This window comes from Mya arenaria, chromosome 14 (genome assembly GCF_026914265.1).
Source record: "Mya arenaria isolate MELC-2E11 chromosome 14, ASM2691426v1".
NCBI lineage: Eukaryota > Metazoa > Mollusca > Bivalvia > Myida > Myidae > Mya > Mya arenaria.
Window position 1 is genome coordinate 55,716,067 of NC_069135.1, and position 13,779 is coordinate 55,729,845.

At 33.3% G+C, this 13,779-nt stretch overlaps 1 protein-coding gene across 2 annotated transcripts in view; it reads left to right on the forward strand.

Moving 5' to 3' along the window:
- Window positions 1-13,779, forward strand: part of LOC128216750 (serine/threonine-protein kinase PAK 3-like) — a 32,783-nt gene that overhangs the window by 7,157 nt on the left and 11,847 nt on the right. Inside the window, exons 4-6 of one of the 2 annotated variants that reach the window (XM_052923404.1) lie at window positions 5,989-6,015; window positions 11,980-12,111; window positions 13,444-13,579. In XM_052923404.1, coding sequence (XP_052779364.1) covers window positions 5,989-6,015; window positions 11,980-12,111; window positions 13,444-13,579 — 295 coding nt within the window. The remainder of the gene's footprint in view (window positions 1-5,988; window positions 6,016-11,979; window positions 12,112-13,443; window positions 13,580-13,779) is intronic. The other variant, XM_052923405.1, reaches the window with a different exon arrangement.

Genomic DNA, 13,779 nt, shown 5'->3' on the forward strand with positions numbered 1-13,779 from the left:
GGGATTGAATACCTCATACTAACTAATTTCAGAATTGGAACTTTCGTTCAGTCCAGCAAGACCAGAAATTTAAATTTGTTTTGGACAAATAAACCTTTTTGTAAACTCATTTGCATGACCTTCATACAATATTTTTCTTTTTATATACATGATTGTCTGTGTTCAAAGTCCAGATAAAGTCAGGACAACTCATTGCCAGATTAAAATAGAAAACTCTTTATTATTGTCAATATATATTTGACAGTCGAATTAGAGCAGTATGTTCTAAATGACAGGTTTAGAACGATGTTTATACATTAAAACCATGCCTGGCTGTCACATTTATCGAAGTGTACGCTCCTTTAAGGAGAACTTGTCAGTTTTATCATATTGAGGACTTATTGATCCAGATTTTAAAACAGTTGTTGTAATTACATGTGTAACAAAACGGACCTATAAGGTTTATGTAGGTCCGTGATAACAATTAATAAAGAATGATAGCAGGGGAAACTATACCATTATCTTAATAACAATTTTGAAGGCCAAATAAAAATAATTATTTGGTTATGGTTACTTGATCACTACTATTACATAACATACTAGTTGAAAAATAGTAAAATGTTATTCGGGAGACTTAAACTTCCACATTTCAGTGAAAAACTTCCAAAATTGATGGACAGGAAGTTCATACTTCCAACTTCAATTTCTTAATGGAAGCCATTATTCTAACTTTCCAAAACCTGTTTTGTGCATGTTTGTAAGAAGAACCACAATATTGTTTTTATTTGGCCTAATTATGATGACAATTATGGAATAAAATGATATCAAGCACATACATTGTAGGTATTCATATGAACTCTGAATGGGAAACATTAAAAATCAATCAAGAAAATTAATGGTCCAGTACATGTTTAAAGGTGCATTCCACAGATTGACCATTTTGACAACTTTTCGCGTAAATATCTTTAAACCAGTGATTTTAGACTGTTGACAAAAGATCAGAACACAGTTTTCATATAAGCGTTTGAAAATTGAATTTTTGTGGCTAAAAATGTTACTAACGCTTTAAGAAAATGAGTTTTTCAGCATAAAACACAGTTTCTCAAAACATAAATATTAAAAAAAACTGTGCTCTGATCTTTTATCAGCAGTCTTATATCACTGGTTCTCAGACACTTACGCAAAAATTGCTCATTCCTAGACAATATAAATATAAAAATATGTCAAAACAGTCCATCCATTAGAGTGCAGCTTTAATACATAATTGTGATTACAAAGCCAGTATTCATGACATTATCTTGAGTCATTTCCTTGAACAGCAGTATTTCTCTCCATATTTGATAGGGTTTCTTTTGTTTTCCTGAATATATTTACTTATGTATACCATATCGAACAGTTAAAAGTTAAGCGAGGCTTTGCAGTTAATTTAGTAGAGTGTAGATGAAATACAACACTAAAATTGACCGCAAATTAGTTGCTAAATTTTTCTTCACGTTCCATCCTCTTTTTCCGCCTCCCATTAAATTTTATTGACTCAAATGTTGAATTGCGGTCTATATTTGTGTATCAGTCCGGTACTGTAGGGCGTTTATTCATATCAGCAGTTGTCGATGTAAACTTTTATATGTTAAAAAAGGAGAATTGTAACGATAGTGTTCTTGGTGTGACTAGAAAAAACATGTATATGGTCCCTTATGCAATAAGAAAGAGAATGAACTCATTTTCAACGGTGAAACATTCATCTAAAAGAAAAGAAAAAATTAGAAGAAGAAAAAGTGATGAAAATCTAGTAATGAATTTTTATTGGCCTAATGAGTTATTATGCACATTTGTTTCCTTATCCTTTGAACATTTAAGGGACTTATCATTCCCCCAAACAATAATCAAGATGTTTTATGTTGAATAATAGTCTGCATGAAAAATAACTAAAACTCTTTTTTTTATAACAAACAATACAAAAATAGCTCTCATTCAATGAATAAGGAACTTGAGATATCTTTTTGTATAAAAATGTTAGGCCAAAGAAAAACATAATCTGGTTCTATGAGATGACCTGAAATAATAGGGCAGGTAACAGTCTTTTTTGTGGGGATTTATATTAGTAGAATACCAGAAAAGTTCAGTAAGTTATGCATCCATGGGTAAAGTTCAGTTATGCGTATTTGCTTCAAAAAAATTGTTTGCATTAGGTCACAGTGCCTTGATGTTTGGAAGTTTTTGTATTTCTTTAGCTGAAAACGCACAAATATGAAATGACTGGTGAGTGCTAAAAGATTTACAGTGATCAACTATCATCTCATAAGGTAGAAATAACGTGTTTTCTGCACGTTTTGTTTAAATAAAACACAGTATTCTTCATAAGAACCACTGTTTTCGTTATTTATTCATCCTTTTGGGTAAATTTGAACAAATGTGTTAATTGTGGTACATCATATTTGGGAGTTAAAGTGCATCTTTAAATGTTATTATTGACAATAAATGTGTTGTGAGTCATTGTTCGTATTTCCATTTCACAAAATAATTTGTTTTGATTTGTTTTGGCCTTACGTAAATCTCTTTACTCTGAAGCAAGTGTTTTATCATTTTATCAATTTTCAGGGACAGGTAAATCTTTCACTAAAAAGTATCAGGTACTTGTTATTTTGTCGGGCAAAAACAAGGAAGAGAATCATGAGAATAATACGAAACTCATCATGAATTGGGTTTTTTCTTATCGAATTACGACTGAAAGTTTAGGAAATAAAAACTGCTTTTGAAACAAACCTAGCATTTATGGGTATCTGATTTATTTGAGAGAATTTAGGAGATCTGGGGCCATGGTTACCGGGTACAAACTGTAACACATCTGAGTTCAGACTCAAATGTAAATCTTTATTTCAATTAAAATTTCCTTCTATTTGAATATTGATGATGAAATATGCTTGATTTAATAACTATTCCAAATCATTCAATTTAATGTTATATTTATTTATGTAAAACAAATGGAATAAAGATGATTCTTTGAAGTTTAATAAAAGTACTTTTCTGAGACTGAGTCTTGCCTCGAAGTCTTGAGCATACATGTGATAACGTCCCGGACGTCCGGGATTGTCCCGGAAATCGTATCTCTGTCACGGAGTCACGGAGGGTGCATGTTTGTCCCGGAAAGTCATAAAAAAAAAAACGAAAAAAAAAAATCTCGGAATCGGAATCGATTATCCTATTTTACCAATGTAAGTCAGCTATTTTGCCTGTCCGGGACACTGGTCGTAAAACACAGGACATGTTGACACTAATCCGTTAATTGGTACGTGTGTCGTCGAGGTCATCGTCAATCACCCGATAATTGATCTATCGGCCTATTGTTGCGCTTAACGAGTGGGGGAGGGTTCTTGTATACAAATTCATTGTTTTCATATGGATTTGTTTGGTCTTATGAATGATAGCTTTAAATTGATGAATTGATATTTTTCACACATTTTACCGACAAACGAGCATGAAGGTAAGTTCAAAGAAAGTGACAAAATGAGTAAAAAAACAAAATTAAAACACGGAAAACATCCCATATTCCTTTCAAATTTCAAAGTCGATACATCGTTATACTTTAAACAACTTACGCGTCCATAAGGAATTTTAGTGTTTTGACATTTTTTTCCGAACTATCGCGTGTATTTTTACGCCGAAATAAAACTGACGATATGGGGTTTACCGGTGGTTATATAGAATGCTTTAATCACGTGACCATGGTAAGTCACGTGATCGCTTTATACAGCCGATTGTTGACATGTTTCTATCAAAATTATATGCATCTCCAAACGGAAAAAAGCTCATCGACTGGAAAATCTTTTTTATCGTCTGAAAATATTATGTGTCATAAATTGCAAACGTTTTAAATGTGATGAAAAAATAAATATTTTGTAACGCATGTTCTCAAAAGCGCGGGAAAACAGGTGCCCGTATAGTTGTTTATTTCCTGTTTTGATGAAACCGAAAGTAGACTGCATATCCTCCTGGTTAGCACTTCATTTAAAGCCTGGGAAAATATCTGGTGGTTTTATTTTTTCAAGAAAATGCAGAAAAAAAAACAACCATGTCAAGTAAAAAATACGTCTTGGCAGTCAAAATAGGTACATTTTCCCGACGTTAAAAACGACTAAAATAGCCCCAGATATGCTCTAGAATGCACCACAGACGTTCCCCATTTAAAAAAAATTCCGGGGGGGCATGCCCCCGGACCCCCCTAGTGTGCGTTGACATAACGACGAGTGTCCCGGAATCGACCCAAGAAATTATCACATGTATGGTCTTGAGACTGTTAGAAATCACAACACAAATTTTTGGCCTTTAAAGATTGCGAACTAGGTCATTCCTTGTTTGATTAAAAACAAATATATAAATAAACAAACTGCAGCTTGTAATTTTGTTCTTTATTTCACTGAAATAGGTTATTGATATTGACTGTTTTGCAGTTAGTACTTTAAAAATAACATTAGTTGTAGGGTTAACATATTGTGACCAAACTTGGTATGTAGGAATAATTTATGGATGACTTTCATGGGATTGCATTTATTAAAAAAATTTAAAAACAGTTGAAACCGAATCTTACAACGAAGGCTGAAGTTCTTTAGTCAGTTATTGGAAACTTGGTTTCGTCACATTGCGGCATTTCTTGCTTTAATTTATGGCCTTAAAGCTATTTATTAAAAACCCAATTTATAAAGGTACACAAATTGTATGTTGTTATTTGGTCATGATCATTTCAACCTAATTTGTCATTCATAAAAATACATTTAAATGAAAAAAATATATTCATCAGTATCAAGTTTAAACCTGTAATGTGCCACTTTGACATATTCTAAATATTTCACTAAATTACTTGTCATTTAGTTAAACATCCTTTTAAGTTTTTTCAAACGTCCTATCTATTTAATGTCTATGGACCTTTGGATACAATTATTTACTTGTATTAAAGCTGAGAAATATGCTATTAATCATTATTCACAGAGGCAATTGACGAGTTCAATAATGATTTTGCAGTCAATAGGAACTGCATATTTCACAGCTTATAAGTAAATTACTCTTTTATAAAATGATACTGCATGACATAAATTTTTTTATTATAACTTCATATAATAAACTGTTTCCAGTATATATATATAGACAGGTCACTATTGCTTTTTTAAGTTGTTTTTCCAGTGTTATTATGACGTCATACAATTTACTGTTTCTGGGGTATTATGAAAAAGACGGGTCAATATGGCGTTTCATTCAGTCTTTGAAAATGGCTGTTTGTCAAATCATGGAGGTTTATTTATAGATCATGTAATAATGTGTGCAAGGTCATACTTTATTCATGCTGGTAGTTATTGAATGTTGTCCTTGACAACATATTTTTAACAGTAAATTTACCCTCTACATTCATGATTGAAATTTTACCCTAAAGCTGAAGGGCTTGGCTCAATAACTTGAGTTGTTGCTGCAGTTACTAACTATTAAAAAAAAGTGTCTCAAAAATCTTAAAAAATGGAGACAATTTTACTAGAATACTGTAAAAGTATTTTCTCACTTTGCCATGTTCTTTAATACTTTGTTGAAGGCGTCAACATGTTGATAAACAAAGTAGCATACTTTGCTTTCATATTTAAGATCCTGGTTTACAATAACCATTTGCCATTTTCACAATCCATAAAAAAATCAGTACTATAAACGAACATCATGGCTCTCTGATTTGCCAAATCCCACTGTGTCCTGTCTATTGTATTAGAGCTTTTAAGCGTTTTTTTCTAAAATTGTTTACATATTTTTTGCCCCCGCGTCTATGGACGCGTCCTATACACGGTCATTTACGGTATTAATGATTCAAAACTTATGTTGACCTAAATCAGAGCATGTTTTTGTGCCGGCATGTGTTAAATGTGTGCCGGCATGTTGTTTAATGTGTGCCGGCACATTGTTTAATGTGTGTCTGCACGTTGTTTAATTTGTGTCGGCACGTCGTTTAATGTGTTCTTTTGTGCACTTTGTCTGTAGCGGATAACAAATTCAGAAGATTTCGAGGTAGGTTCTGGTGAAAGTTGGTAGAATGATTGTTACATATATGCTGCCTTGCATTGTCCAATACCCTTGGTTCAATATTACACTCTGCTTCATTGGGTACCGTGGGACATTCAGCTAGGAATATCTCATAATCATGATTAATTAATGAGGCATTTTTGTTGGTGCTGAATATGGGGACCTCTTTGGAATCTAAAGCCAATGAAATAACATGTTTTCTTTTCTATATTTATTAACAAAGCCAATGAAATAATGTGTTTCCTTTTCTATATTTAGTAACAGAGCGAATGAAATAACATGTTTTCTTTTCTATATTTAGTAACAAAGCCAATGAAATAATGTGTGTTCTTTTCTAAATTTAGTTACAAATCCAATGAAATAACATGTTTCCTTTTCTATATTTAGTAGCAAAGCCAATGAAATAATGTGTTTCTTTTTCTATATTTAGTAACAAAGCCAATGAAATAATATCTTTCCTTTTCTATATTCAGTAACAAAGCCAATGAAATAACATGTTTCCTTTTCTATATTTAGAAACAAAGGCAATGAAATAATGTGTGTTAATAACAAACATCCTGTATGATGTCATGGGTTATGAAATGTTATTCAATTGTTGCAACCAACTTATCAGGAAGAGATTTACCCATACCTTATTAATATGCATGAACATGAGAACTTAATGATTTTCCCACGGTACGTCACCTTAGTGCAATAACTCAATAACTGCATACAGAAATAGAAGCAGATATTGAGTTATTGCACTCAGGTGACGTATGTAAGTAGAGATAATAGAATAATGTACAGGGGTGATATGCATACGATGGCTGCAATCTATTAGCTAGTTAGGGGTTGCGATACATACTCTACATAATTGTACCTGTTTGTGTTAACTTCTTTTTTGTACCACATTACAATGCTAACTCGCATCATTACGATGTTAGTAAACATAAAGCTTATACACAAACTATATACCTCTCAAATGAACAAATGAAATGTTGTATATGTGTAGTGATGTGTTTATGTGTAGTGATGTGTTTTTTGAGACATAACTAAACATATAGGATTAGTTACAATGTAGCTACACACAATATCTTATATCTCATTTTGCAACCAACCTAATGTACCGTAATGTGTTTACACTGGTTCTGATATAATTATTTACCATTTATCTTCTTACCTGAATTTTCTCCTTTTCTGGTTATTTGTACTTCTATATTCATGGCATTTTTTACTATTTCTGGGAACGTCTTTTTATAAAATGCATGAATTTGGAAAATATAATGAAGTTCAGATATATTGAAAAAAATCCTTCTGTATCCCATAATTCTCAGAAACCATTGAGTGCTACCAGCGTGTACACATTCAGTTGGGCAGCTAAATTATATTCATAGTGTCATTCCAGAGCTCGACTTCGATCCAGTGTTCGGTGATTTAGAAGAGAATCTTGAATGAGATATGTTCTATATTGTGAGTTGTGTTAAATGACTGAATTGAAGGCATTGGTACCTAAATCAGCTGATTTTGAGACAAAAACTAAAAAAAAAAGGTCAAATTACTGTCTTATCTGTGAGAGTGCAGTTTTAAAACCCTCCAGAGAGTTTGTAAGAAATGTCATATCATTTTTTCTGATTCCAACAAATTCCAGGTCACAATTTGTAAATTGTTTGTTTGACGTTACCAGAGTTTTTTTCTGGGGTTTTTATATCTGAATTGAAGGATAAGGAAGTAAAAAGAAAAGGAAGAGACATATTAAAGGGACTAGACACCATTGCAAGAAAAAAAGTACAAAAATAGATATCGTTGTGTACAGCACATTGCATCTTACTTACTGATGTTTTAAAATCGCTTACGACATATGACTATCTCTTGCGGTTTTTGCATATTTTTCTTATTCGAAATTTACTGGGTATGTCTACCACGTTATTCCCAGTAAATTTTAAAATAACGTTGGTTTATTTTTCTATACAAATCATGTGACTATCACTTGCTAAATATACACTTTATTAACTAAGAATTATGCACTATTTTTAACCAGATAAATGCTAGCTCACAAACAGCCACAAAATATTTTTATAATCATGTAAAAATGATGTATAATCAGCATCCTACTAGTTCCTATTAATAAGTCTAGGCTTGTTTTGAGGAAAAAATGTATTTGCCAATTTTGGGACCATCTGGTGTCTAGTCACTTTAAGCTACCCTCACTAAAAATGTGGGTAGAGGTCTTCAACCTCAGACAAACTGTTAATTGAGAATGGCCATTGTTTAGGCCCCCCTAAGAAATACATGACATTCGGGTTACCAGACGCTACCTTCTGATTGGCCCTGACCTTACCGTCTTTATAATCAGTCTGAAAAAAAAATGAAAAAAAAAATAAAATGTTTTTTTGTTTTTTGTTTTTTTTGTAATTGCTCTTCAATATGTAGTTTAAAACCTTAAATGCTTATACAGAAGATAACTTAAACAACATTCTCCAATGATGAAAATGACATCCTAATATAAAGCCTAATAAAAAAAAAAAAAAAAAAGCCTACCTACCCTACCTATTTTTGAAAAAGATGTATCCCTAACCAAACATTTTTTTTTTTAGGCCTTACTCTTGGCAGATAACTTGTAACATTCTTACATTTGTTGGCAAATGATTGTCTGGTAAATTTATGGCTTGTTTAAGTATGGAATATTTCACTTTGAGATGTTAACAGTTGTTTCTACTACTACCGGTACTTTAAAAAAAGTTTTATAATTTGTTTCCACTTTTGTAAGACTCTTACTATTATAAGTGGACGAAAATAACAGCTTCCTATTTAAATCCGAGTTTGTTGAAGTTAGATAAGTCCATAAAGCTGCATTTTCATAGATTGACAGTTTGGACCTTTTTAATTTTTTTATCCCAGAATCAGCCGATTTGGGCATCAGTGCCTTCAATTGAGTCATAAAAGATAAATCTCATTAGAACAGATCTAAATTGTTCGAAAAAACTGCCGAAAATTACATTTTCAGTGTTAGTGACGTCTCTAGTCGTAATTAAACATCAATTTGAGAACGTTGATATGAAAACTGCAATCTGCTCTCTTGTCAGCAGTGGTGTATCACTGGTCTCCAGATATTTACGCAAATAATGGCTCATTTGAAAATGAAAAAAGTAGTTGTTAAAACAATCTATCGGTGAGAGTGCAGCTTTAAAAATAGAAACTGTTTTACGACCATCCACCTGTTGTTGTTTTTTTACCCCTGACTGAATTTTTTTAATATTTTTGATCCTGTATTCCAAAAAGGGTCTGAAGGGATTTACAGTCTTTAATATCAAATATGAATGTAAATCTTAACTGAAATGGGAAAAATGATTATAATTCGAAGGAACTGTTTTCCATGTTAAAATAACACATACAAGAATGACCTACCGACCCATATTTTTTCAGGCCATTACGAGAGAATTTTTTTTGTTTAGGTCTAAATTTGGTTGAATTGAAAAAACACGTACATTTAGGAAGGTTAATTATTAAATTAAGAGATGATTCTTTTAGGGATGTGGTATGTCCGTGGATTTCTTCTGATCTTAAAGCTTCCGGGAACAAAAAAACTTTATCTTGTCAAGTATTGACACTCCAGTTTGCTTCAAATTTGAATTAAGAAGAGCCCTCAAAGGAGATTTTGAAATCCAGTTTCATAGCAGGGTGCTTTACTCCCATTGGGGGCCTAAAGTGCCAGCCAAGGCCATTGATAAATTGGTGTTAAAGGGGCTATACACCATAGGATGAAATAGTGAAAATTGTCGTAAACTGACATAAACTTGGTATCGATGTGTACAATGCATTGATACTAACTAACTGAAGTACCACATATTTGGCAATTTATTTTTTTTCCGCAGTTTTTTCATATTTTTCCATTAAAAAAGATTACCAGGTATGTCTACCTAGTAGAATTCATTCCTTATGCGTGATTGGCTAGTCGATGTTATCACATGATATTACCAAGTGATGTATATAGCTTAAATATTCCAACCGTTAAGGGGAAGCCTTCGTAGCACAGTGGATACAACAATTGCAATTTTGGCGACACCGGTTCAAACCCAACTTGATTTTTTTTACATTTTGGTATTTTTTTTACAATTATGATATCAAAGAGTAAAACATTTTATTAAAAAAAATGTCCTGAGAGACGTTACAGAAAAAAAACTTTTTTGGTGCCATTCTGGTGTATAGTCCCTTTAACCCTTCAACAACCAGGTCAATCACATCCCTGTATTTTGTGACTTTTTAAGAGTTATTTGAAGGAGCAACCCAATTTTAGATAATCACAAAGATTATGAGTATGCATTTACTAAAAGGAAATTGGCCTGGAGTATCACAGACGCCTGCCCCATTTATATTTGGTAAATTTGAATAATAACCCTTTAACCAGCTTGGTGGTTGAGATTATATTTTGTCTACTGACAAAGCCAATGTTTAAAACTAAATCTATTGATTCATCTGATTAAAGTCAATTAATGGCTGACTTCTGATCTACCAAAATAAACGCACAGCAGATTTGAAAAATACTTCTTTCCCACAACGACAAAATATAATTTCAAACACAAATAATTTTTGAAATAAGGATTTTTGTGTCTTTCGGGCCACGGTTCAAATTGTAACACAGAAACATAATGTAAACTTTATGTTTCATGTGTGAATGGGACGATTTCTTGTACATTTATGAATGTGGGATGTCTTCTTATACGGCCAAGGGTCTATCTTCATGCATGGGGAGTGGTCTTCTTAGAGATTTTCCTTTAAAGCTGCCCTCTCACAGTTTTTCAGTTTTGACACTTTTTAAAAAAAACATTTGTCCAAGAATCAGCTGATTTTGGCATCAATGCCTTCAATTTAGTCATATAAAATAACTCACAATAGAACAGATCTCAATTGTTTCGAAAACTGCCAAAATATTATTTTCGTTAGATATGCTTTGAGTCATTATAAAAACATCAATTTTCCAATGTAAATATGGTAAACTGAGATCTGGTCTTTTTTCAGCAGTCTTATATCACTGGTTTCAGGACATTTGCGCAAAAATTGAATGACAAAGACAAAAATAAATAAAAAAAAGTCGTTAAAATGATAAATCTGTGAGAGCGCAGCTTTATCAACATATACATATACATATACATAAGCTAGGCTAGAAAAGAGTTCTTATGTACTGTCAAACTCTTTTCTTTGTTTTCAGGGACATCATTTTCTTTTGTTTACACAGTTTTAACATTGGCATACATTTCTTTAAAAATTGTCAAAAGAATGAATAGGATCTGTTTCAGATAAACTTATGAAGAGTTTGCGGATATGAGGATAATTAATGAAAACAAGGAAAAGCAATCATTGTTACAGTACTTTGAAACATCATTAAAAATATTAGAAAAATGTTAATGATTATTGCAGAATATTGATAGAATTTGAAGTAAACTTTCATTTGTTTTGTCCAGAATGATTCCTGGTCAGTTTTTTTAATAGAGAGCAGTGTTTTTGCTTTATGTACAGATATGGGTTTGCACCAGATGGTGAAAACGTCATTTAAAAATAGAATAAGTTCAGGGATGTGAGTTGTCGCAGATGCGGGAAATTTCACAAATCTATTGGCTCAAGGGGCAAAAAAAAAACCCCAAAATATTTCATTTATATAAGAAAGTTAACTGGTTTCTACACTAATAGTTTATGAGACTGACTCCAGGTCGCTTCAAATTTAATTTCAGGAGAGCTTCTAAAAAGCTCAATTGCCCCCTCCCCCCCCCCCCCCCCCCCCCCCCCCCCCCCCCCCCCCCCCCCCCCCCCCCCCCCCCCCCCCCCCCCCCCCCCCCCCCCCCCCCAAATTTTTCAGGCCTTCAGATGGAAGGTAAATCGCAATCCTGTAGTTAGGTCAGTCTTGCTTATTAATGCCTTTGAATAAATAATTGAGAAGATAAATATTTAATCACCCTTACCTGGTACGTCTTTCAGGTAGCAGAGTCCATAGGGTCAGACGATGACTTGGATGAGCGAACCTCGGAGCCCAAGGTGGAGTTTGAGCAACAGAACAGCAGAAATGACGAGGTCTTCAAATCTGCAGAGGAGCCCAAAAAGCCTCAGGAGGTCAGAATAAGCATGAAGTCACATGATCAGGTCGATACTATGATAGTACGCAATAATTTTTCCATTCTTGTGTTGGTGGCAGTGCTGAGAGTAGCATCTTAACCCTAATGGTCATAATTCTGAAAAAAGCAGGGTACCAGCGACGATATACACATAAATCTGTAGTTTTAGCCAGGTTTTAAAAAGGGCAGGATGCTGCCAAAAAGGACAGGGTTCTGAGGGAGAAAAGGGCATATTACATGTATATTGGGCGATGAAGAACTTGAATTAGACAGAAAATGTTGGGATTCACTTAAATTAAAGTAATAATAGATTTCAAGTGCCATAAATTCCAAATTTAAACATATTTCTGAATCATTATAAGTATAAGTTTTAAACAAATGAAAAGTAATATTTCATTATCATAAGGATTTCATTCCATGAAGGCAGAAGGGTGCCAATGCTGGTCTCCATGAGGCCAAAAGAATTCTGCCAAAAAAGGACAGGGTACAGCACCCTTCCATTTCTTTTTAGCAAAAAATCAAAATCTGGTTTTAATGATGTTGAGTTAAGTCCCTTGTTTGACAGAAGAAATACCAGGACAGGTGTTGGCATTCACTCAGTAAAGCTCTCATTGTGCACTGGGTAGTGATTGTCGATTGAAAGGATGTGTAAATTCAATTGCCTGAATACATCATTGTCTTGGTCACAACACAACATAATTGGTTGTCTGGTTAGCGCAGTGGTTATCGCACTCCCTTCTCACCTAGGTGACCTGAGCTCGATTCCCGGCTCGGGCACATGTAAGTTTGGTTTGTGGTCACAAAGCCGGACAAGTAGGTTTCCTCCGGGTACTCTGTTTTCTGGCACAACACAAAACCACATTCACAGCCAACAAGAGTGATTAATATTATGTTGTAATATCTTATTTCACAAACATTGTGAAATAAATAAGTTTAAGTTAAGTTGTAAGCTTTGTTTGTTCTAATCATTTTTGTCGAATAAGTTAAACAATATAATGCATCAAAAACAAAACAAAATACAGCAACACTTTTGCATCAACCAATATTGTGCAGCTTTAATTAAGACATAATATCATATTTTTGTGGCTTAATCATATTATGAGTTCAATTGAGCTGGTTAACATTTATCAATTTTTTTTTAAAAGAAACTGAATTTTACAAACAATTATTGTGGCTTAGAACTTTGTGAACTAACTTCTTAAGAAAATATGCTTCAACAATTCCAGTATGAAAAACGAGTTATAAATGTAATATGTACAATGTATATAAATGGATTATAAAAACGGGAAAACAAAGTTGCTTCATGTACATTTTTTTGAATTTTTAACAGGATGCCCAAAAGACAGTTGAGGATGGGGTTGCCAAGGTGACTATAGACGAGAAGCCCAAAGAGGAGCCCGTGGCAACCAGACGCCCGAAGGAACAACAACATAAAATGACAGACTCTGAGATTAATGATGGCCTGCGTAGGTTTCTTGTGAATTTACACTTATCATCCTATTACTTGCTTTATCTATTATTGCATATAGTTTTTTGTATAGCTTAGAAATTCTGGTCAAGGTTTTGCATGTAAGCACATACAGTCAAACCTGTATTAAGTGGCCACCTGTCTTAAGCAGCCACTTTGATCATTTCCCATGGGTGGCCACTTAATACAGGTTTGACA